Raw genomic sequence first — 24,127 nt, 5'->3', positions numbered from 1 at the left:
AACCCCTGGCCAGAGCCAGGCTGCTCCCATTCCCCCTGGGCTTGTGATTCATCCAGCAGATCCTGCAGCCCAGGGACAGAGCCTCTCTTGGCAATGAGGGGCATCCTCAAGGGTGGAAGTGTGTGTGCAGCTCACAGGAGGCTGGCCTCAGAGGAATTGGGATAATTCAGGTTATTTTCCTTTTGTGTAACCCTTTGCCACAGCCTGGGCCAGCCCTGGAGGAGCAGAGGAGGCTCCTGAGCTCCTGAGCAGTCTCTGCTCCCTGGGCTCATTCCCATTTTCTGTTTTCAGCAGCACAGGTGAAATGTTAAATGGCAATAAGAGACCTGTCCTCCCTCTCCATCAAGCCCCAGGGGGTTTATAAAATGACTTGGAGAATTCTGAATGATCCTGTCTTTTTGGAGACTCTCCTTCCATTCCTTGCATCTGATCCAGGGCACAGTTTCCTTTGGGAAGCTGCTTGGCTCTCCCCATCTGGCTCAGTTCTCTTGCCTTTGCACCAACAGGATTTAGGTGTATTTATCTCATCCATAGCCTGCTCCTCCTCTGGGAACTTCAGAGAGTTCTTCTCTCCCTTTATCTTTCTCCAGACAGCAGAAAATTTGTGGAAGCTTGAGGGAAATGGTTTCTGCTTAAGATGTGAAATCTCAAACAAATGTGCAAATGTGTTCGTTGTGTCAATGAATTGCTGTGTCTGTGGAAGGTATCTGCAGCTTCTCTCTGTCCTGGCAGGCAGGTCAGTGCTTCCCACACCAATTCTGTAACCTAACTCTGTGTCCAGATACTAAAAAAATAAAAAAAAATAAAAAATCCAAACCTTAGTCTTTATCTTCTTCCTCACAATGCTGCTCTTTTCCAAGTACCAGCAGTGGTGTGTTCTGGCTTTGGTTGGTTTTTTTTTCCCTGCAGTAAAAAATTTACCTTTTCTTCCCCCTCCTTATGACTTGGCTACTAAGAAATCTGCTAAAGCATTTCCTCATCATTTTGCAAAATGACAGTGGCTTGGTGTCTAGGAGAATTTTAAAATCTGAAGTTGGGATCACAGGATTTTAAAATCACAGTTGGGATCCATGGAAATGGATGTGATGCACCTGCTAAGCAGAGAGCTTGTGGGAGATTCCTTTGTGCAGGTTTTTCACCCCCTACTCCTCTCTTTCTTTGGAGAACTAAAATTTAATTACAGAGCTTGGAAAACTCTTCACATCCTGTAGAGACTGAGCTGAATAAAACAATGAGAGAGAAATGAGAGCAAGGCAGGAACAAGAATTGTAAAAAAACACCTCATACTTGAGATTTCTGTGCTACTCAAAGGTTTCATTCAGCTCCTTAAATGGGAGGGGATGTGTGGGGGTTGATGGGTGTGAGTACTTATTGTTTCTGCAAGGGGGAAAGAAAGAAAAGGTGCCTTTCAGTATAATTCATAGGGCTAATGGGTAGATCTGCCTGGTTATTAAATCCTAAAGCCTGCACTGAGTAATAAATGCCGTTTTGCTGCTGCTCAGAACCCCCTTTGCTGATCACTGCAAAGAGCCACAAGTCAGGACCTAGCAGAGGGTATTTGGAATTTCACCTTGGTGATAAATGCTGGGTTGAGATAATGTTCTGTTAAAATAGAGCTGCTTTAAAAAAAAGAATTACTACTGTTATGATTGCTAGCACAGAAGAGGGAAGGGCAGGAGCAATTATCTGTGATCATTTTCTGGTTTCACTGGAATTTTAGAGGATTGTGGATCTAAAGGGTGTGGAGGTAGATCATAAATTCATCACAATATCATGGTTGTAGTCACAGTGAGGGGACAGATGTGTTAAACTGCACAGGGACTGGCCAAACAGTGCAGGGTGTACCACTAGTGAGTATGTTAGGGCTAATAAATGAGCTAAATCTGCTTTGGAATTTTTTTAATACCTATTTATAAAATTTTATTTCTGGGTAATGCTTATACATAATTTGTTTTAAATAAATAAAGAAGATTCCCTAGGGAAAGTTTCCATCAGAACTTTTCCAGGCTTCTCTGGGAGCTGTCACCAAAATATTGTGTTTGCTTTGGATTACTGAGCAAATTACAAATTAAAAGCTTAATAAAAGACAAGCAGTTAATAAGCATAACTTGGTGCAGTATAAACAGTTGAAAAAATGGAATCTCTTCTCCCAGAGCTGCCAAATGAGGTCAAATGTCAGTTTTTGAAACAGTGCCTGGTTCTTGAGTGTGTGTTTCACCATGCCTCTTGAAAGGGCACAATGGAACTCTCTTCTGGGGTTGAGGCTCTACATATCCTCCCCCAAGTGCTCTTAAATACAATTACAGAACCCCAGAATGGTTTGGGTTGGAAGGGACCCTAAAATTCATCCCATCCCACCCCTGCCATGGCAGAAACACCTTCCACTGTTCCAGGTTGATCCAAGCCCTGTCCAGGCTCACCTTGGGCACTCCAGGGATCCAGGGGCAGCCACAGCTGCTCTGGGCACCCTGTGCCAGTGCTAACCATCCCCACAGAGAAGAATTTCTTCCTAATACCCAATTTTAACCTATTTTTTGTCAATTTGAAGCCATTCTTCCCTTCCCTGTCACTCCAGGCCCTTGTGCACAGCCTTTCTGATCACTCTCCCAGTGTGGATTTACAGCAGATGCTTTTAGTAATTAGTAATTTAGTAATTTTAGACCACATCTGTGGCCAGTCTGTGAAGGTTTGGCTGTTGCTGTATCTGTCTTCAAAATAACAAAGCCAAAAGCCCCATAAATTTTGACCAACCTTAAAAAAATCACCTGAGTTCTTGTGTCCAGTTTGGCTTTGGAGCTATTTTAGCCTGAAGTCAGCCCCAGAACCAGTTGCCTTGTGTCCATGAAGGGTTTATAAATGACTTGGAGGATTCTGAACGATGCTGTCTTTGTGGAGGCTCTCCTTCCATTGTTGCAGGATGCCATTTTTGGGAAATTCCTCTTCCATCTTTGGCACTCAGGCTCCTTGCACTGTGAGGGGCTGGTGGTGCCAGGGCTTCCCTTTTGCAGCTGTGCTTCTCTTGTGTGCAGGAAGTTTTCACTGAAAGGAAACCTTCTCTTTATCCCTTGAAAATCACTGTCCCCTGCCCTGTTTATTTTATATGTTTATTCATATAATGGTCATTTATGAAACCTCTTTGTACAAACAAAACATCTTTGTTTGAACACAGAGGGCACTTTCTGTGGGACATGTTACATCCTTGAAGGGATGTTATGAATCCTCCTTTCCCTTCTCATTTCTAGCAGCATTTTGCCTTTTTATAATGCAGGGTACATCCTGCTCTGCTGAATTATTTTGCTTCTGATTATTCAGTGTTGCACATAAGCAGCTGTGCCCAGAGAGAAGTGCCCCCCATTAATGAGGAGGTGCTGAGCCATATGGCAGGAGAGGATGGAACATTGCAGCTCTGGGCTGAGCCCCTCCTGTTCACACACACACAGAGCACCTTGTGAATGCATCCTGCCAACACCATCAGCTCCTTGGGAGTGACAGGGAGCCTTTCTGGAGCCTTCTGCCTTCCCTGCTGAGAGCCCATTTCCCTGTGTAACAACTCATAAAGGGACAGAGGGAATAGCCAGGGGTGCTCTGAGCTGCCTGCACTGCCCTGCTCTTGGCTATTGTACAGCTCTGTGTGTGTCCAGGGGGGTTTCCCAGCCCTGGGCTCAGTTGCTTGTAGTCATCCATCTTTTGGAGAAACACAGGAGTGGGAAACTCTTGGATTATGCCCTTTTCTGACCAGAGATGGGGCAACTGAGAGGCGTTTAAAAACTTTCATTCTATTTTCAGTCTCATGAGAATGGTGAGACAATACAGATGTTATAATTAATGTTATCACAATCAGAAGCCAACTATTTTTTAATTACAATACATTCAACTATTTTCTAATTATAATACACTGTGTTTCTTGGCCTATCAGCTTTTGCCACACCATGCTGTAAATGCCTTAAAGCCAATAATCTAAAATTACCCCTCGTGGCTCCCACTACAATGCATCTTTTATAGTTTTATTTCTCCCAAGTATCCAGTCTTATTTGCAAGGCCATCCTTTGAAACTTGTTTCTAGTTCCATTTTTCTCTCAATGTCTGCCCTATTCCATGGCATTTCTAAGTCAGCATTTCTTATCCCAAAGTTTACATACAGATATGTGAGCCTTCGGTCAGCCTTTGAGAGTTCTCTACAAATCCATTTCCCACAGGAAACAATGTGCAAGAAGCCCTCAGTGAGTTCAGTTTCCACCACAGCCATCATAACCTGCATCTATGGGTTGGAATTCCCTGGGTTTGGGAATTTTACTGCAGCTGGAGATGGCATTAGCTTTTAAAACACAGCATTTTTAACACAGCATGCAGTTGGATTAGTGTGGAAACGGTGTGCTTGCAGCAGAGTGGCAAAGTCACTACACACACTGTTGCCTTTAGCAGGTGCCATATTGGACCCAAATAGCTGCTCTTTCACCCCAAAAGAGCAGGCAGCCTGTTCCTGAGGAGGAGTGGGATTTCTGCAGCCCTGTTTGTAACAGGATTTCTGGCCTTAAACTGCATTTTAAACTGTTGAGATTCTGAGCACTTTGCACTTTTATGGATATCTGTGATGCAACTTGATCCAGCTGAAAAGTGAAACCACAGTTTCTCATGGATCATAGGTTTGCTTTGATCCTTTTGGATTTGAACCATGGGATAACCTTTATCCTTTCACTCAGCAGCAGAAACCCAAACCTTCACAAAGGGAGCTGATCTCAAGTGTTAGAAGTGTGGTGTTAGAGCCAGGGAAATATTGATGTGTTTGAAGCTTGACTGAGGCAGAAAGGTCATATTAGTGCCCCTTCCTGGTGTGCCTGATGTCCAGCTCTGGGTGGTCTGTGCCAAAACACTTGGCATGTTTTTGAAAGGCATCATTTTGTGTATTGGCAAACCTGGAGCTGACAAGTGACATTGTTTGAAGCCTTGCTATGATCCCACAGGTCATGGCAGGGGGATTTTGTGCCCTTCCCAGTAAAAGCAGAGCCTTGGCAGAGGATTTCAGTGCTTCCATGGCCTCTGCTCTCCAGGCATCTCCAGTGTACCAGGACAGTCTTCAAAATCTCCTCATCTACTGCATGCATTGGTTTTTTAGTTGTTTTCTTTTTTAACAGATGTGAGTACATACATTTCCCAGATTTTCCTACTTTGTATTCCAGCACCAGACAAAATGGGAGCAGGAAATCCAGCAGAATGCACTCTGGAGCACAGGGCCCTTGGTGTGTTTGAGTGGAACATATTTAATACCAGCCTGTGAGAATAATATTTTATTTGCAGGGAATGTCCCAATGAAGGCAGGAATGATGAATCTGACTCCATGTTCTCAGAAGGCTAATTTATTACTTTATAATACTATATTATATTAAATACTATACTAAAGAATACAGCAAGGATACTTACTGAATGCTAAAAAGATAATAATGAAAATTGCTGACTTTCCAGAGTCTGACACAGCTTGGCTCTGATTGGCCAAAGAGCCAAAACAACTCACAGCAGAATCCAATGGAACAATCACCTGTGGGTGAACAATCTCCAACCACATTCCACATGAGCACAGCACAGGAGAAGCAAATGAGATAAGAATTGTTTTCCTTTTCTTGAGGCTTCTCAGCTTCCCAGGTGAAAAATCCTGGGTGAAGAGATTTTTTCAGAGAATGTGAATGGCACAGAATAACATGGCAGGAATGTGGTGTCTGCCTGGCATCCCTGCTTGCACAGGCATCACACCATGTCAGAATTTCTTCTTGCTCAGCATCTCTGTGCTTTATAAGCACAAACCACCAGAACTGTCTGGTTTTCCCTGGATACAGAGGTTATGGAATAGCAGGCAGTGTGTGTGCACCTGTTGAAAAGGATGAAAGTTTGACAAGCAAGTCTCACAGATATGGATGCTTAGCAGAAAGATTTTTGAATGTAGAGTCTGAAGAAGGAATAGAGATGGAAGCAAGTTTTGATATAGAAGAAAAGAATTGCTGAGCCAGTCTTACTGGATAACCAGGGAGGCAAAGGGTGTGTTAGTTAGAAGGGGTTTTTATGACTTAGAGCAAAGGATAAACCCACCTCAAACAAGATGTTTTTACCAAGCAGAAAGAGAGCACAGGCAAACAAGTCAGCAAAGTTGCAAGTAGAAAAAAGGTCTCAGAATTTTCTACTGCAAGAAAACTGAAAAACAACTTCTAGCTTAAACTGTAATGTGCTGACTTTTAGTGATTGGAGAACAGTAACACGAATATGGTAATTATAGCAGTTATGATGGGCTATAGATAAAAGTTAAGGTATAGATTGGTTCTACTGTATTAAGATGCTCAGCAAAGTATATAATGCATTGTAACCAAAAGAAAAGTATAAAATGCAATGTAACCTAAACTGAGGGTCTCCAGGGCTGCCTGCAGCTGGAGCTGACAGCTGTAGGCACAGGCTCTGTTGCCCACCACCCTGGATTTTGGAGAGCCCCTGGAGTACCACGTCCCTCACTGCAGCTCTTACATGCACCTAAGCTGTAGCTGGTGATGGCAGATTTTCCCCACTTGATTCCCCAGTGTCCCCTTGATTCCATTGCTGTAGAGCACTCATTTTAAGGATTCAGGGCTCCTGCCAGGGGCACATTTCCCTGTGAGCCCATCCCTGCTGTGCCTGGCTAACAGAGCTGTGCTTCCCTGCAGGAGGACTTTCGGAATAAAGTGGAAGATTACATTAAGCGCTACGCCAGATGATGAAGGGATGGATGGATGGCAGGACCACGGCTCCAGAGCTGTCCTTAACCTCAGCAGCAGCCAAAGCAGCCTGGCTTGTACCAGTCCTGTGTCCACGTTGTTCTGAAGAAGAAAACTAACTTCATAACATGTCCATGTTCAAAGGAGAGTTCAGCATAAATACAGCAAGAAATTGTGTCTGTTGGTTGAAAAAGTTGTCTGCTTCCTTTTACAAATGTTTACTCTTCTGAACTGTACTGTATATCCTGTTGATGAGGTATGCTTGAGAAGTTAAAAGAAGTCACTGTTGAAATTGTAATTACACTTTTTTTTTAAACTCTTGCCTAATCTGGAGGGGGGGAAGGAAAAAAGCAAACCCAAACAGCCCAAGCAGAAAAGGTGGCGTGTTTTTGGAACACTTCGAGTTGGCAATAAATGGTCTCCTGTAAACCAAATCACTAAACTGTTGCCTTTGATGAGCAGAAAAAACAAAATGAGCTTTTTCTCAGAATCACTCAGCTGAGGCTTAGAGTTTGCCAGAGTGGAAGTGCAAAATGAGATTCTGCTTCTGGTATTGAAGTTCTCAATGCTGGTTAATGTAAGTATGTTTTTGTCACAGTTTGGAATTTTTACTTTGTTAATTTCAGGCCCTGTTTGGGCTACAGGTTTATTGTTTTTTTGTTTCTACTCATTGTGTGAAGTAGTTAAAAGAAATACAGGCTAATATGTAACTTAAGTACATGTTTAGTATTAGTAAAATTATATATATAAATATATAAAATATATATATTATATATTTCTGTGAAAAAATTAATGGAAGGGAGATTTTTTAAAAAAGAAATCTGCCTTTGGCTTTCCAATCTGGATGTGCTGAGGGAGCATCAGATGCTGTTTGCTCTGACGAAGGTAAATTTAGGCACTGTTACCTGGAGAGCACCTGATTGTGTTCCCAGGATTCCTGCACTGGAGGCAAGGACACAGCTGGAACCACAGCACATTCCCCACTTGTGCACATTTGGCTTTCTGGATTTGGGAGAATGTGATGCTGCAGGTGCCTTTTCTGTAAGGAGCTGGGTGGCACTGGGAGCCTGCAGGAGAGGCTTCAGTCCTGGTGCCAGAGCTCCCTGGGCATCCTCCAGGACTGGGAGCACACAGAGGAGCTGATGGAGCCCAGCTGAGCTTTTACAAACTAGGAAATAAATATTTGTGTGCTTTCATGCAGAGCGAGTGTGTGTGTGACACTTGGGCATTGACTGTTGGGGTTTTACTCCCCTTCATTCTCTCCTGCTGTTCCTCTGCTGCAGATGCTGAGGAAATTAAACCAATCTCCCTCAAGAGCACAGCAGAGCTGGGGTGCAAACTGTAGGAATGAAACTTCTGTGTTGAGTTCTCCCTGTGCCTTTTCCTTTGCAGCTTCAGCAGCTCCTGTAGCTGTTGCTGGAGGCTTGGAATGCAGGGATTGGCATGGAGAGCTTCACCTGCAGACAGCATTTCACAGGGAAACAAGAATCAGCTCAGTGTTTAAAGCAGGCACCTGCAGTGAGAGATCTTTGCTGCCAAAACAGATTTATCAGTAAAGGTAGGGGGTAAAATACAGAAATAGCAAGGTTGGGAAACACATCTGGTTTTTGTTTATGGTATTAGAGGGATTCTCTTATTCTTGAGTCAAAAACTCAACCAGGTTGCTGTAACAAATTAGTTCTTGCTGTAGAGGCACCCTGGTGCTGTCGGCAGGAGGAGGGGTCACAGTCCCCATTTCTTGGGCTGTCACCATGGATGGCTCCCCACTCAGGTTGGGAAGCTGCTGCTGCTGTGCCCAGGGCAGCCAGGGAAAGCTGTGCCAGCACCAGCAGCCCTGTGAGCACAGAGCTGCAGCCATCAGAGCCCTCCCTGCCTCCCACAACAATCCCGTCTCACCCCTTCCCTGTATTGTTGCTTGCCTGGAGATGAGCAGAATAATAAAGTTTGGATACTGTTACACATTGTACAAGGAGTTCTGAGCATTGGTTTGTGCTCATGGGGAAGGGGGGATCCTAGCTCTCATCACCTCACAGTCCAGGAAAAAATATTTTTCATGAAGGTGAGGAGACTGGGGAGAAGGGGGTGGGGGTATGTATGTACATAAATATTTGTTTATATGTGTTTTTATGTGTATTTGTATAGGTGGATCTAATCTATGCTTCTGCCAGAATCATAGACTGGTTTGAGTTAGAGGGGGTCTGGGCTGGGTGGGCCATGCATGAGGCTGGATGTCCCACTGGGTTTGGGGGTTTTTTGGGAAATGTGAGAGTCAGGAGTAAACAGCAGCTGGGTGTCCCCAGGGAACCCCTTCCTGAGCCAGCAAGGCACTGAAGGGGTCTGGAGCTGTCAGGGTGGGGTTGGGGGTTCCCATCCCATCCCGTCCCATCCCGTCCCATCCCATCCCATCCCATCCCATCCCATCCCATCCCATCCCATCCCATCCCATCCCATCCCATCCCATCCCATCCCGTCCCGTGCCTTCCCTGGTGATGCCCAGGCACCCTGCTCTGGAACTGACCCCAAATAGATATATATAGATGCTGGGGGTTTGTGTCATCACAGAATGAGGGCATGGAGGGGGAGGCTTCAGCTCAGCCTTCACAGAGACAGGCACCTGGTTTATTCAGGTATTTATTTATTTAGGAAAAGCACCTTATTCCCGTTCCTTGTTAGTAGCCCCAGGGCACCACCCGCTCCCACACCGACCTCCCCGCGTTGTTCCCCAGCTCCCAGGCAAACCCAGTCCTTGCGTGGGGGGGCTGGGGGAGAAGATGCCTTTCCACCTGTGGGGGGAGCCCAGAACAGGACAGAGAGGAAGCCGAGGGTGTTCAGGCACCCCCAGACCCGCTGGCAGGATTTCAAATTCCCCACACCCCCCTGGGGTTTTTCCCTTTACAATTCCCCTGCTCGCACACGCTGGAAGCGGCTGGGAGAGGCGGAGCGGAGCCGGTGCGGGGGGAGCCCCGCGGAGTCCCCGCTCCGCCCGGCACCCACCGCTGAAATGCCATTTATTGGGAAACAGCGGGCACACGGGCGGAGGAGCAGCGGTGCCGATGCTGTCCCTGCCGCCGGGGCTCGGTACCCTCCGGCAGCTCTTCCCAAATCCAGGGAACACCCGCCCGTCCCTCCCCGCGCCCCTAGACGATGCCCTCGCTGCGTTTGCTCCGCCACACGACGAGCGCTGTCATGAGCAGGGTGATCAGCACGGGCAGCACGATGAAGGGACACAGCACGCCGTTCGGGGGGTCGTGCAGCGCCCGACCCGACGGCGAGCAGTTCCTGAAGTATTGCCTGTGCACGGCCACGAAGAACTCGTCCACCAGCCGGTTGGGCCAGTAGCAGTCGAGCTTCTCGGCTATCAGCGCCGTGCAGTTGGTGAGCTCCCCGTAGGTGCTGCAAAACAAAACACGGGGACATCGGCTGGCACCGCGGTGGCACCGCCACCAGCGCCCGGCTGCGGCCACGCCACCCTCCCACTGTGCAATATCCAGTGCTGTATCCATTATATGCAGTGTATATAAAATACAAAATGTATACTATGTAATTTATAATGAGTAGAATAGCATAGCATAGCATAGCATAGAATATCTCATATATATCATATACATAATATCTGTATTATATATAATATATATTACAATACATATAGTACATATGGTATATATTATCTATATAGTATATATGCTGTCTATATAGTATATATGCTATATATACTATATATAGTAGACTATATATGGTACATATACACTATATATTGTATGTATGTATTATATATAGTATACATTATATGCAGTATATACATGTATATAGTATATATATCATATATAAGTATATATATGGCATATATATACTATACATATTATACATTGTATGTATTGTATACATTATATGCAGTGTATATAAAATACAAAATATGTACAATGTAATTTATAATGCGTAGAATAGAATAGAATATATAAGTCATACATCATATACGTGTTATATATTATATATATAATACATGTATATGTATAATGTATATTGTATATAATGTATATGTTCTATATTTTATATAGAATATATACTAAATATACACTATATATACCATATATAGTATACTATATATACTATATATTATACATATATATATAGTTATATACATTAAAATATATATTGTATATAATATATATAATAAATATTATATATAATATATATATAGTGTACAGGGAGGGATATATTATCTGACAAAGCATATAATATATCCCTCCCTGTACAATATATATTGTATATACAATACCCCTCCCTGTATAGTATTTTATATTCTGTTACAGAAGTTCGTACCTGAGATTCTGCTACAAATCTCTGTTCTTAAATTTTGTAGCCATTTTTTGAGTTTGCAGCTGGATATTCCTAGCCCCATCAAAATACATAGAGGGTTTTTGAAAATTTATGTAACCTACAAAAATATATGGGTTTTTGAGTTCATAGCTAGGAGGTAAAAAGGTTACAGGGTATTTTAAATTCCCACATTTGATGGAAACTTTTAAGTGCTCACTCACAGCCAAAAGCACTTTTCATTTATGAAGTGACATAGTGGTAGTTTAATTTACAGAAGGAAATGAAAACAGAAATAGTATTTACAGGAATACCAAGAAGCAAGTTTGGAGGGTTTTGTTTGGTCTGTGTTAAATTTTGCACAATTTCCTGGCTGAACTGCTGCTGTTAGAAAATACAGGCCAGACCCACATTTTAAGCAGACTTTCAGGAAACCTGTCCCAACTTGGCCTTCAGAGCACCATCCTCTACCTTGTGTGAGCTCATTCCAAAGGGGGACAGAAATAAGTACATGGAATCTACTCAAAAATCTCCTCTAATTTGCTTAAAACTGGGAGAAAGCTGGGCAGGCCCACAGCCCATCCCTCCCCTCTGTGACCAGCAAGTCCATTTTTCCATTTTTTAAAAATACCTGGAAAAGCAGGAGCAGCCCTGAGCCAGAGCCACTGTCCCTGTGCCAGGCCATCCAGCCATGCTCTGGAATGACAGCTAAACCCTCCCTGTTTAAAAATGACATCTAAACCTTCCCTGTTTAAAAATTACATCTAAACCCTCCCTGTTTAAAATTGACAGCTAAATCCCCCCTGCTTTAGAACTGGCCATGCATAAAAACCCAGATACAATTCCCCCCCCCATCCCAATTAATCACGTCTAATCCTAGAGCAGCAAAGCAAAGCAAACCCCAGCTCTCCAATTAAAAACTTGCCTGGGGGAAAGAAATATTTTGGAAGCAGCTTCCCAGCCCCTGTGCACAGCCCCAGCACAGCTCCTCAGCTGGGGTTTGGGGTTTTGGGGCAGGCTGTGCCCACACAGCCAGAGATTTAATTAACAGGGCCTGCAGCTGCTAAAAGCAGCTTCTGCTCAGCACCCCAGTGTGCAGAATTACCATTTCCCGTTCATCAGCATCCTTAGGAGATCTCAGGAGCTGCAGCAACTTCAGGAACCAGAGGGAAAGCATTAACAGGCAAATAAAAGCTATTTTTAAAGCTGAAGAGCCATAGTGCAGCTGGCTTAGCCCTTCCCTGGCTCCAACTGCACTTCCATGGGGATAAATCACTGCTCCCCTCAGTGCATGTGAGACATGCAAGGAACCAGAGCCCAGCAGGGGCAGCAAATGAAAGGATAAAGTGGCACTGCCCTTTCCAGGAGGCAGCAGAGTATTCCAGCATGTGAGGATGGAGCTGAGCAGAGGGGCTGGGCAGCCACAGCCCCACCAGAAGCGTGGGGACACAAGGAGGTGGCCATGGGGGTCCCTCCACTTTAATGGGGTGACTTAACACACCCTAAGTCTCTTGTCCCTTCTGTTTTTGCTGTTTTCAGTAAAGCCTCCCTGCTCCAGCTGGCACCTTCAGCACGAGCAGGGTGGCATCTCTCACCCTCTGGCCCCACATGCCCCTGAGGCCAGTGGGAATGAGTGGGAGGGTCCCAGAGGGAAAATAAATGTTTTCAGGAACAGGTGCCAGGGCAGAGGTGACACTGAGGGCTGCTGAGCTCCTGGCCAGGGCAGAGCAAGGCTGGTGCTCCTCAGGAGCTGGTTTCTGCCCTTGGTTACACAGGGCACACCTGGCCATGGCACTGCTATCCAGGAACAGCTAAAAGCAAAGCTGAGCTCTCAGCTACAGCCAAATGCTCTCATTTATCCCACTGCATCTCACAGATCCCCCAAACAGCCCTGTGAGCCTCCATCATCTCCTGTCCATCCCAAATGCACCAGTCACAGGGCACTGGGGCCCTTCTCCTGCCGCAGCAGGTACCAACAGAGGGGATCCATGGGCTGGGAAGGGACAGGCAGGGTTAACCCCGGGTTCAGGCTGCTCAGGCTGCCCTGGCAGACAGGATCAGGATCCCTCTGGAGAGCAGCAGTGGGCTTGGAATGGGGTACCCAGGGTTAACCCCAGGTCCAGGCTGCTCACAGTGCCCTGGCAGACAGGATCAGGATCCCTCTGGAGAGCAGCAGTGTGTCCCACTGCCTGTGCACAGCAGCATCTGCTGCTCTCTCCTCTCACAGGCAGGGCCACGTTACTGTGACAGCACAGGCCAGCCTGGTCCCACTGGGAATTGAGCCTGGGCTCTGGGGAAATCCCTCAGGGAGGGGGGGTTGTTTTCCTGCCCTGTTGTTGCCACCCCAGAACGCCGTGTTCCCCCCATACCTGGCACGCTCAGCAGGACAAAGCTGAGCCAAGGCTGCAAGGATGAGCCTCAGGCACAGTTAAACTCTCTGGAGAGAGGATGCTCTGCCTCACTGGGGGTAAAGCAGCTTGAACTTTACCCTGTTTGTGAGAGTTCCCACGGAGGGATGGAGAAGGGGGTGGGGTCACACTTTGCCCACATGGGTGACATCAATCTCTACACAACAAGTATTTTGCTCATTTTAACAGCTTTGCTTCAGTTTGGTTTCAATAAACAGGGCAATATAAATAACCACCTATGCTATGTAGGGAATAATTGGATGCAGCCACACCCAGACCCCACCCCATGAAGTTGAGGAAGCCAGGGGGTCCTTTCTGCATCCCCTGACTCAACAGGAGAGTCTCCCTAATAAACTTTGCTCCAAGCTTCCTTTCTGCCTGGATCCAAGCTTCTGGCTTTCAGACAAGCCCACAGCTCATTTGCACGCCTCCATCTCCCAAACACCATCTCCTCCACAAAAATATGAAGCAGCCACTGTAGGATAGCACTGGGAGGAGGGCAGGTTTTCCCAAACAATCCCAGCACTGCCAGGAGACAGACACCTGGCCCTGAAAAGCTTGGCTGTGCTTTGGAGTATTTTTTCCCTACCCAAAGTGAACTGCAGTTCCAACTGTTGTCCCTGTCACCATGGCAATGGTTTGGCTTTGAAGGATGCTGTGGCTGGACTGTGAGGGGATGAAGGGCTGCAGACAGGATGGGGATGGGAATGCTGGGAAGCAGTCAAAGAATGATTTAGGGTTTGATGGCATCTGAATGCTTATACTGCTATAAATCCTAAGGAATTCTTCTGGGATTTTTTATCACTGCAGCCAAGGCTGGAATTGGCTCTGGCATTCATTCCTTGACAGCACTTGGATGTGGATGGTGCTGCACTGGACTGGGGCTCACAGGACTGACAGCTTTGGTTTTTTCAATGAGTATCCTGGTATTTCCTATACTCCCTCAATTCCTTGCTTCAGAAGGGAAAAAAGAAAACACCACAAGGCTTCACTTTTGTTTTGCAAATTAAAATAAAACATTGATTTCCTCCTCTGCAAGGCTGCAGGGTGAGCCTGGAACCAGGCTAAAGGGGTATCCAGAAGGGACCTGGCAAGCTGAAGATAAATAAGCAGATAATGAGATAATAAGAGAATGGATCAATCTGTTTTGTGGAAATAATGGACAAATAACCTGAAGACAGAGTGTGAGTGTGCTGCCAGCTGGGAGAGCAGCGCCATCCCTGGCTGCAGCTGTCAGAGCAGCACCATGATCCCCCTGGTGAGCTCCTTTCCCCCTGCAGCTCCGGGGAAAGCATTCCATGGAGATTTTCAGGAATGCCACAGCCTGGATATATTTGGGATGAAGATGCCTGGCTGGGCTGGAGTGACACCCACAGCTGTGGCAGCACTCAGCACCCTGAGCATCCCCCTGTGCACAAACCCTCCTGCAAATCCATTCCCTGGCCAGGGCCCTGCAGGACAAATATCCCCAAGTCATCAGCGCCCGCTGACGCACTCGGGGTGGGCAGGGCAGCCCCAGGCTCCACATCCCTGAAATAGCTGCCCCCAGGGAGACCACAGCTAATTCCCCTGGCCCAGCCACCACTCCCAGGGAGCTGGAGCTGCAGTCAAAATAGCCAGGCTGATTTTGGGATAATGCACTGGGCACAGCTGAGCCCCTGGCCAGAGCTCAGCCACCGAACATCCCGAGATGCAGCTCCAGTCTGGCTTTTGAGTCCAGGGCAGCCAAAGTGGCAACAGCTCACACAACTTCCCTCAGCCCATGGGAAGAAGTTGAAATATCAAAATCCACCCATTTTCCCTAAATAAGCAATGCTGTGAAAGCCAGCAGAGCTCAGGGGGTTGGACAAACCTTCCCAGAGGGTTGGTGCTTGTCCCCATGGCCCAACCCAAGCTCACCCAGCACTCTGCTCCAGGGAGAGCCTCTGGCTGCATCAGAGCAGGAGCAGTGGTGCAGGAGCTCAGCTGATGCCTCTGAGGGTGAGGTGGGAGCAGTGTAAGGAGAAACCTCCCAGGGAAGATTAGACAAAGCAGTTTATGTGTTAAACTTTTTATCTTATAGGGAGAAAACTTCTCTACTTTCTTTGTTTTATCAATTTCTTCTCCTGTTAACTCAGTTGTTCAGCCTACAACCAACTACTAAACCCATCCACAGAGCAGCATCTGCTGCCTATAAACAGGACCAGTGACCCACAATTACAGACTGTGCTGAGACAATTCATTTATCAGATTGAAACACGGGGTCAGAAACTAGAGGATATCTATATTAATATTAATCACAGAAATTAGCAGGTATTGATTAGGAATAGGCACACAAATGATGGACATTGCTTAATATTTGCTGCATCCTTGGTCTCATGAGAAGGGAAAGGAATACATGCAAAACAGCAAGAATGAAGCATGCCTGATAAGGGGAAGGATGTTTATCAAGAACAGGATACAGAATGCAAGGATGCTGAGATAATGAGGCTCCTTGGGCCTCTCAAACCAGATGAATTTGGATGAATCTCCAGCCTTGGGCAGCGGCCAAAAGATCAGTAAGCATGTGCAAGGCAGCAGGGTCAGAATGTCAGCCCTGAGGAAGACAACTTTACCTCATGCCCTAGGACCCCAGAGACAACTGATAAGCTGATTAGCATGCAAAGCAGAGAGGGAGGGGAGCCAGGAAATTATTTATTGTGAACCTTGATACATATGTAACATTCTACGGCATAAAAGAAACCCTGAGTGAACAGGGGCAGGCATGACTTTGTGGAGATATCCCCATGCCAAATAAAAGCACACCCACTTTAAAATTCATCCTGTCTTTCAGTTTTAGAGTCTCTGTGTGTGTGTGTCAAGATGTTCCCATCCTCAACTGAGCAGGAATGATGGAGCTTAGGGCATTTCCCTGCTAAATGCTGCATCCAGGGAATCATCCCAACATGATGCTGCTGGTGGTACAGAGGCAGGACCGCCCAACACTCCTCGTTTCAGGCAGGTTTCAAGCACTGAGATGCCCTGGTTTGGGAGAAGATCTGCAGAGAACAGGCTCTAGGCAGGTGCTTCATTCCCATTTCTTTGTCTCACACCTGGTGGAAGACAAAATCTTTCCCCTAGAGCCAGAGGGGTGACCAGGCAGCTGTGTCCCACTCCTGCTGGGACATCTTCCCTTTCCCCAAAAAGGGGATGGAGATTCCCACACACATCCAGGGAGCAAGGTGCTGAGCCCACGCACACCCCACATCCTTGCAGCTGATTTACTGCAGTCACTGAACTGTTTCTGCCCAATTTTCCCCTGTCCTGAGGGCACAGGAGGATCAGAGGAATGTCATCTCTCAAATAACCCTGAGCCATGCGTTTGCACGGAGCCAATGGACTCAGGCAATCAAATTAAACCCTGCAAGCTTATCAACGTTTCCTCCAAGTGCCTCAAGGGTAAGGAGTTCAGCTGAAGCTCTTTAGGAGACAAACATGAGAGATAAAGAACAAGATGGTCAGGGCTAGAACAACATCAGCAGCCCTGGGCATTTCTGATGAGGCTTCTCAAGACCAGAAACCTCCCACAGTCTTCCAGCTTCTTCCCCTCCATTCTGCCATGGATCAAGGGGCAGGAAAACCCAACAGTATGTTTAGAGTCACAGAACAGAATCATCAAGGTTGGAAAAGACCTCCAAGATCTTGAAGTCCAACCTTTGATGGATACACAAATGTGTATCCCTGAAGAAAGGGCCACGAACAGGAAACCACAGAAATCTCACCAAAACTCTCAGTTTTTGTGCAAAGCACTCATGGCACACAGCACCACCTGCTCCCTGTCTCCAGCTGACCCCCATCCCTGCTGCTGTCACACGAGCTCGTTTTTGTTCTGCCATTTCATTTTCCCAGGGAAAGGCCATGGAAAGGCACAAGATGGAAAGTCAGCAGAAGGGGGAAGGAGGGGGTTTGTTCTCTCAAGCCCTCACACCAACACACAGCCAGCCCTGACCACTCTTTGAGCTTGTATCAGAACCATCTCAGCAGATCTACACCATGGTGGTACCAAAAAATTCAGCTCTGCTGACTATAAATTTAAAAGAGCTTATCCAAGAAAAGCACTGTTTGCAATAAAGATAAAACCAAACCCAAAGGAAATTCCCCAAAAAACCCAACAAATCCCCACAGTGCATGTGTGGGGTGTCCCTCTCTACCCTCCTGATCCCACAGAGATGCTCCCAAGCATTCCACCAGGGAAGCAGAGCTGCATCTCCTGTGCTCCCAAGTCATAAATCCCAGCTGGCTCCCTGACACTGATTACAAACAGGAGGCTGAGCAGGCTGCTGCCACTGCCATCCCACTGCAGCCTCTCCCTGTAGTTGCTTGGGAAAATCAACACACAACTTGTGGGAGCAGGGGCTGAGTCAGCAGCTCTGGTGAGACAGTTTGGGATTTCTCACAGCCAGGCTCTGAGGACATCTCAGTGGGTTATGGGGTTTTGAACTGTCTGGAGAAGCAGAGTGCTGAGCAAAAATGAAAAACCTCCTGGAAAATATGTCAAACAAGCTGTGAGCCCTCATGGTGGGGATCCCAATCTGCCTCTTCATTAACCCATCAATCTCCAGCACACTGCAGGGCCATGGTCTTCTCCTACTGGAGCTCCACTGCTGTGTGATAAAGCATGACCACCACCTTGACTTCCAAAACTTCCTTGAAAATCCCTTTAATCCCAGAATGGCTGAGGCTGGGGATGACCTCTGGAGATCCACTTCACCTTGTCCAAACTCCCCTGCTCACACAGAGCCACCTACAGCAGGCCCTGTACTTGCTCATGACCATGTTCAGCTGGTTTTTGATATCTCCAAGGATGGAGATTCCACCTCCCCCCTGGGAGATCTGTGCCAGAGTTTGGCCACCCTCACAGTGAAAACACATTTCCTGGTGTCCAGAGGGGACCTCCCATGCCTCAGTTTCTGCCCATGCTTTCCCACCAGGACACTTTCCTGGCTCAGGTTCAACCTGGTGCCCACCAGAACCCCCAGGTCCCTTTCTGGTTGTCTTAGGTTGGAAATGCAGCCTGGGGCTGTGTATTCCATTCCCATCTGTCATTGGGCAGTTTATCTCTTCCACACCCATCCTCCCTCCAGGAGATCTCTGCTGTCCATGGCCAGTGAGTGTCCCTGCATGGCTGAGAAAATTCCATCATCCCATGGGGAGATGCTCTGCCCAGGGGAGGAGCCAAGCATTCCTACCTGGATACAATCTGAGGTTTGGAACAGCACAGCAGCCTTTGCCCACTGCATTCCCAGAGGAGCAGCTTTCTGCTCCACTGCATTCCCAGAGGAGCAGCTTTCTCCTCCCCTGCATTCCCAGGGGGAGCCCAGGCCCATTCTCAGCACCCCTGGAGCTTCAGAGGAAAACTCCCCCCTTGTGCAGAATCCCTGCTCCAGCAGAACCACAGCTGGCACTGCAGGAGGGCTGAGCCACCATGGAATGGGACTGTGCCACCACCCTGTGACCCACAGGGGGGCAGCTCCTGATCTGACTCTGGCAGTGGTGTTCTGTATCACTGCATTTGTATTTTATTTTTATTTTTCCTAGTAAAGAACTATTATTCCTATTCCCATATCTTTACCTGAGAGCTCCCCTTCATTTCAGAATTATAATATTCAGAGGGAGGAGGTTTGCATTTTCCATTCCAAGAGAGGCTCCTGCCTTCCTTAGCAGACACCTGGCTTTCCAAACCCAGAGATTGGTTCCTCTCTGGGCAGCTCCAGCCCATCCTGGTGCCTGGGGCTGCTCCTCCTCAGGTGCAGGACTTTGCTGAACTTCAGGAGGTTTCCAGCTTGCTGAGACCCCCGTGGACAGCAGCACAACCCTCTGTCCCATCACCCACATTACAAAAGAAGAGCTCAAGCAGGACAGAGGTGACCCCAATGATCAGCGCCCCCAGGCCCGGCTGTTCCGGCATTCCCAACCCACCTCACCCAGCACACACAGGAGACAGTGCCAAAAACCCCACCAAAGCCTGGGCACACAAAATCCCTGCTCTCCCCTCCAAACCCTCCAGGTGTGATCAGGCTGGAGAAACCCCCTGGGGACGCAGCAGGGACAGAGGAAGGGCAGCATCAGCAGCCAAGCAGTGACACCAGGGTGCTCCCCCACGAGACAAACCCCAGAATGGCAGAGGGAGGAGATGGAGGAGCAGGGGGGCTCACTTACCCCACGGTCTCGTCCCAGTCACACCAGAGGCGCTGGCCGATGCCCTCCATGCTGTGCTGGAACTCCTTGAGGCAGTAGTGGCGGATCATGGCGCCGTAGTCGGCCTCCTGGCACGCCGTGGCCGCGATGAAGTGCTGGGCTGCAAGAGACACCAGGGCTGTCAGCTCTGCTGGCCCACAGGGCTGCTCAGGTTTGAGATTTTATGTTTTTTAGACTCTGTGCTGCTCTAGTGTGTAGGTCTGAGCTTTGTATTAGGGCATGGTGAGCTCTCTGCACAGAGCAGGGAGACAAAACATTTCCTTCTCTAGCTGGGGACCAAGGACAACTGATCCAAATCTCAGCCCCAAGAGCACAAACAATGGCAGAATAAAGAGACAAAAACAAGAAGGATGGGACTTCATAGGCTAAAGGTAAAAGTGGACGATTAACTCCAATATGCAAATGGAGCAGAACGTATAAAAGTGAAAGACCCCATGACCAGTTGTCCATTTTGTGACCACTTTGGATTCACGTGGGCTGGGCTCTTGTGCTGCCCAAGGTGGATCCACTGAGGAAATCCTTTCAATAAATCCCTGCTTTATTCTTTAACTCTGCCCAGCCTCTGTTCCAGGTCAGCCTTCAAAGGGCATCACCAGCCCCAGCACAGCCCCTGTCCTCACAGAGAGACACCTGCCAAAGCCCTGCTGCCACCAGAGTAACCCCAGATCTCCAAAACCACCACCACCACCACATCACCTCTTCCTCCTCCTCTTCCTCCTCCTCCTCCCCCTTCCCCCCGGTTTGATCCCCTCCTCACAGCCCTGGGGCCCTGCACCCTCCCAAGTGCCTGGTGCTGATAAATCAGTTATTCAAGACACGCTGGGAAACTCATAAATCAGTAAGGATGTGGATTTATTCTCTGCTGACCACCCAAAATGTCTTTGGACTTCCAGTGTCCAGATTTTGGGCTTAAAGCACAAGTAAGGGTGTGGGGGAGCTGGGCAATAAGAGAACCCTGCTGCTGAGCCCTGAAAAATGATGTGCATGGTGCCACACTTGGGAACAAACATCCACCTCTGATGGAGCACAGGGACACACACAGGGAAATCCATCAAACTCACCCCTGGCTGCACAGCGCTGATTGAATTCCCTCCTGGGAATGTGCCCCTGCAACTGCTTTAAAGCAGGGACAAAAAAGGTGCTGCTTACAGCCTCAGGCACAATCAGTGCAGTGCTGCTGGTGAGGGGAAAGGGAAAGGACAGTGATGCTACAAAGGGAAGGGGGAAAAAACCCTTTGGGGGAATGGTTTAGTGAGGCTGGCTATAAATAATAGCTCTCCCTTGGTGCCAAAGTGCCAGCTAGTGCCTCTGCAGCTCTGGAGTGCACTGCAGGCAGGCACCACATACCACATCTATTTTTTGCTACGTGTGAATAACTCCGTGCTTTATTTTTATCTGATTTTTTTAACACAACAGGGCTGAGCTGCTTATTTAGTGGCCAAGGGACATCATCATGGGACACCATCCTCTGCAGCCTCCAAAATCCTCAGAGCATCCTATGGCAATGGGTGGGAAGTCAGGAGCTGGTGGGAATTTGGGTGGAAGGGCCCCCAGAGCCTTGGCTGATGTTCCTGGATGGGTGCAGGGCTCCCACGCTGCCTCTGACAGCAGCAGCCACTTTGGCCTGACTTGAGATAAAACCATGGCAGCTACTCAGCCAAGAGAAGTTCAAGAGCATTAAACCCCCAGTGCTGCAATGATAAAACTCAGCTTATCAAAATCTCAAGCTCTGCCTAGCTGATACCAGCCAGGAGCACAGCCTCAGCTAAGGCTCCCAGATGGGAGGGTTGACATGCTGAAGCAAAGCACCAAGAGAAGAAGAAGCAGAAGCAGAAAAAGCAGAAGCAGAAGAAGAAGCAGCGGAAGAAGCAGTGGAAGAAGAAGAAACAGAAGAAGACAAAGAAGCAGAAGAAGAAGCAGAAAAAGATGAAAAAGAAGAAGACAAAGAAGAAGAAGCAGAAAAAGATGAAAAAGAAGAAGAAGAATACAAAGAATAAGAAGCCGAAGAAGAAGCAGCAGCAGAAAAAGCAGAAGAAGAAGCAGAAGAAGAATCAGAAGAAGCGGAAAAAGATTAAAAAGAAGCAGCAGCAGCAGCAGAAGAAGAAGAAGAAGCAGAAGAAGCAGAAAAAGATTAAAAAGAAGCAGCAGAAGAAGAAGAAGAAGAAGCAGAAAAAGAAATTAAAAAGAAGCAGCAGCAGAAGAAGAAGCAGAAGAAGATGAACAAGAAGATGAAGGCGGAAATAATTTTACATGAGGCAAATGTAAAATGCTTTACAGACTGCAAATCTCAATCCAGGCAGGCTGAGGGATGATTGATGGCCAGGACGTTTTTCTCCCCTTCCCATCCTTCCCATCTGGATGAGCCAAGTGAAGGCTGAGTGAGCACCAGCGTCCCAGGGAGGCTCAGGAGCACCCCGGGGTCACCCCTCGGTGACATCCGTGCACTGGGCTGTGAAGGACACGTAAATATCACAGCCATCACTTGTCTGGACAAGCAGCTTGCAGAGGAAATGCTGCTGGGGAATGTGGCAGGTGCAGAGCAGAGCACAGCAAAAGGACAAGGGAGAGCAGGGCAGGAGAAGGGATTAAAAAGCAGAAAGATGAGCAGCCAAGGGGATGGAGGAGCACAGGAGGAAAGAGAGCAGGAAGGAGTGAGTGAGACATGCAAAGCACAGAGAGAAATTCGGGAAAACGAAGCCACTTGAGGAAATTCAGCATTAACCTTGAGTGGAGAGAGGAGAAACACTTAATAAATGATGGGGAAGAAGGAACCACAACCTGGCTGCAAGAAGCAGCAAGCCACACATAGCCAGCATGAAAATCGGCCCTACCATTAAAAAACAACCCAAACCAAGTGAAAACCAAACCCTGGGGAGCTTTAAGCACTTGCCAATCCCAGCAGCTCAGAAGATGCAGCTCTGGAGCTCCTTCAGAGCAGGTGAGCACCTTGCTGTGCCCCCTGGCAGCTCCTCAGTGCCCCCCTGCCCGCCCCACCAGGACCTGCTCCTGGAGATGCTTCTCCCACACCTACATGTGGGCTCTGCAAATCCCTTGGCCCCAGGGGCTGGGGGAAGCAGAGCCACCAGCCAGTGACCTTCTGCAAGGACACTGCATTCTGGCCATGGTGAAGGGCTCTTTTGTTTCAGCAGGGCCTGTTGTGTCAGTGCTGTGAGGATGGAGCTGGGCACGGCCAGGCAGAAAAGCTCTTTTGTTTCCAGCTGACCAGGAGAGCTGACTTTAGCTGGAACTGCACAAATTAAGGTCAAAGTGAGAAGCTCCTGCCATGTTTCCACATGGTGTCCACCTCACCCCACAGATTTTCCCCCAACCCCACTGCAGACTTCAGGCTCAGGGTTTGTAACAACAGGGGAGGAAAAAAGCAGGGAGGGATTTTTCTATCTCCTGGCTCTCCTTCCAGAAGGTTTCCTTCTGCTGATGGAGATGCTGTAAGTCAGCTGCAGTGAGCTGTAAATAACTCAGCTCCAGAGCAGGCACAGCTCTGCACTCAGCAGCATCCATCTGGGCAGGCTGCAAGGAGCTGCTGGAGAACTGAGCTCCACAACTCCGCTGGAGCAAGGCTGAGCTGCCTCCCCTCTCATGGGCCCCATCACTGCATTCCCTCAGGAACAATGGCTGCAGGAATGCAGTGCTCCTCTGGGAGCATCCCACTGCAGCCCAGCTGGGTCTTTAGGTGTCTCAGGGACATGGGGAATCACAGAGCCCTGGATTTGGGTTGGAAAGGACCTTCAGTTTATCCAGTGCCACCCCTGCCATGGGCAGGGACACTTTCCACTGTCCCAGGCTGCTCCAAGCCCTGTCCTTGGCCACTTCCAGGGATCCAGGGGCAGCCACAGCTGCTCTGGGCACCCTGTGCCAGGGCCTGCCCACCCTCACAGGGAAGAATTCCTCCCCAGTATCCCACCTAACCCTGCCCTCTGGCAGGGAAAGCCATTCCCTCTTCTCCTTTCAGGAGAGTTGTTGATGAACAACCTTCCCTGCTGAGAGAATCCCTGATTGCCTGGTAAAAGATGCAGCATTAAGGACCCTTGGTTTGCTCCTCACAGGAAACACCTGGAGAGCAGTGGTGAGGAGGTGATTGGGGGGATGGCTTCTGCAGGCATCCCAGATCCTCATGATTGCCTTGGGATTGATGTCCTGGAGAGTCCCAGCAAGCATCCACCAGGACTCAGCTTACTGAGGGTTAGCTCTAAAAAGCCTGTCACACATTTATTTCAGCAGAAAAACAGTGTTGGTCCTGAAGTGTTACAAAAATTTCAGGAAGAGGGAAGACAACTGGACTCTCCTACTGCACTTCTCAGAGCTGGAGCCTGGACCAAGAGCTTGGGGCCACCCCCCCAGAAACAGCTTTGGGGACACCAGCCCTCTGTGAGCCCACACATCTGTCACAGTGATGGTTCACCTGCAAAAATCCTGAGCTTTCTGTGCCAGAACCATCCT

The 24,127-nt window shown here is 48.0% G+C and overlaps 2 protein-coding genes across 3 annotated transcripts in view; one reads left to right on the top strand and one right to left on the bottom strand.

The window, feature by feature from the left end:
• UBE2F (ubiquitin conjugating enzyme E2 F (putative)) overlaps positions 1–7,165 on the top strand; it is a 59,308-nt gene extending 52,143 nt beyond the window's left edge. For both annotated transcript variants that reach the window (XM_059475870.1, XM_059475869.1), the window contains one exon: positions 6,681–7,165. In XM_059475870.1, coding sequence (XP_059331853.1) covers positions 6,681–6,731 — 51 coding nt within the window. In that variant the 3' untranslated portion in view covers positions 6,732–7,165. The remainder of the gene's footprint in view (positions 1–6,680) is intronic.
• A 2,180-nt stretch (positions 7,166–9,345) lies between these two features.
• Positions 9,346–24,127, bottom strand: part of LOC132075460 (RNA-binding protein 44-like) — a 32,348-nt gene continuing 17,566 nt past the window's right edge. The window contains exons 15-16 of the mRNA XM_059475904.1: positions 19,631–19,769; positions 9,346–10,124 (exon numbers count right to left, since the gene is read on the bottom strand). Of these exons, the coding sequence (XP_059331887.1) occupies positions 9,869–10,124; positions 19,631–19,769 (395 nt within the window). The 3' untranslated portion in view covers positions 9,346–9,868. The remainder of the gene's footprint in view (positions 10,125–19,630; positions 19,770–24,127) is intronic.

This window comes from Ammospiza nelsoni, chromosome 7 (assembly GCF_027579445.1).
Source record: "Ammospiza nelsoni isolate bAmmNel1 chromosome 7, bAmmNel1.pri, whole genome shotgun sequence".
Lineage (NCBI taxonomy): Eukaryota > Metazoa > Chordata > Aves > Passeriformes > Passerellidae > Ammospiza > Ammospiza nelsoni.
The sequence above is the reverse complement of the archived record's forward strand: the minus strand, read 5'-3'. Positions and strand labels throughout refer to the sequence as shown.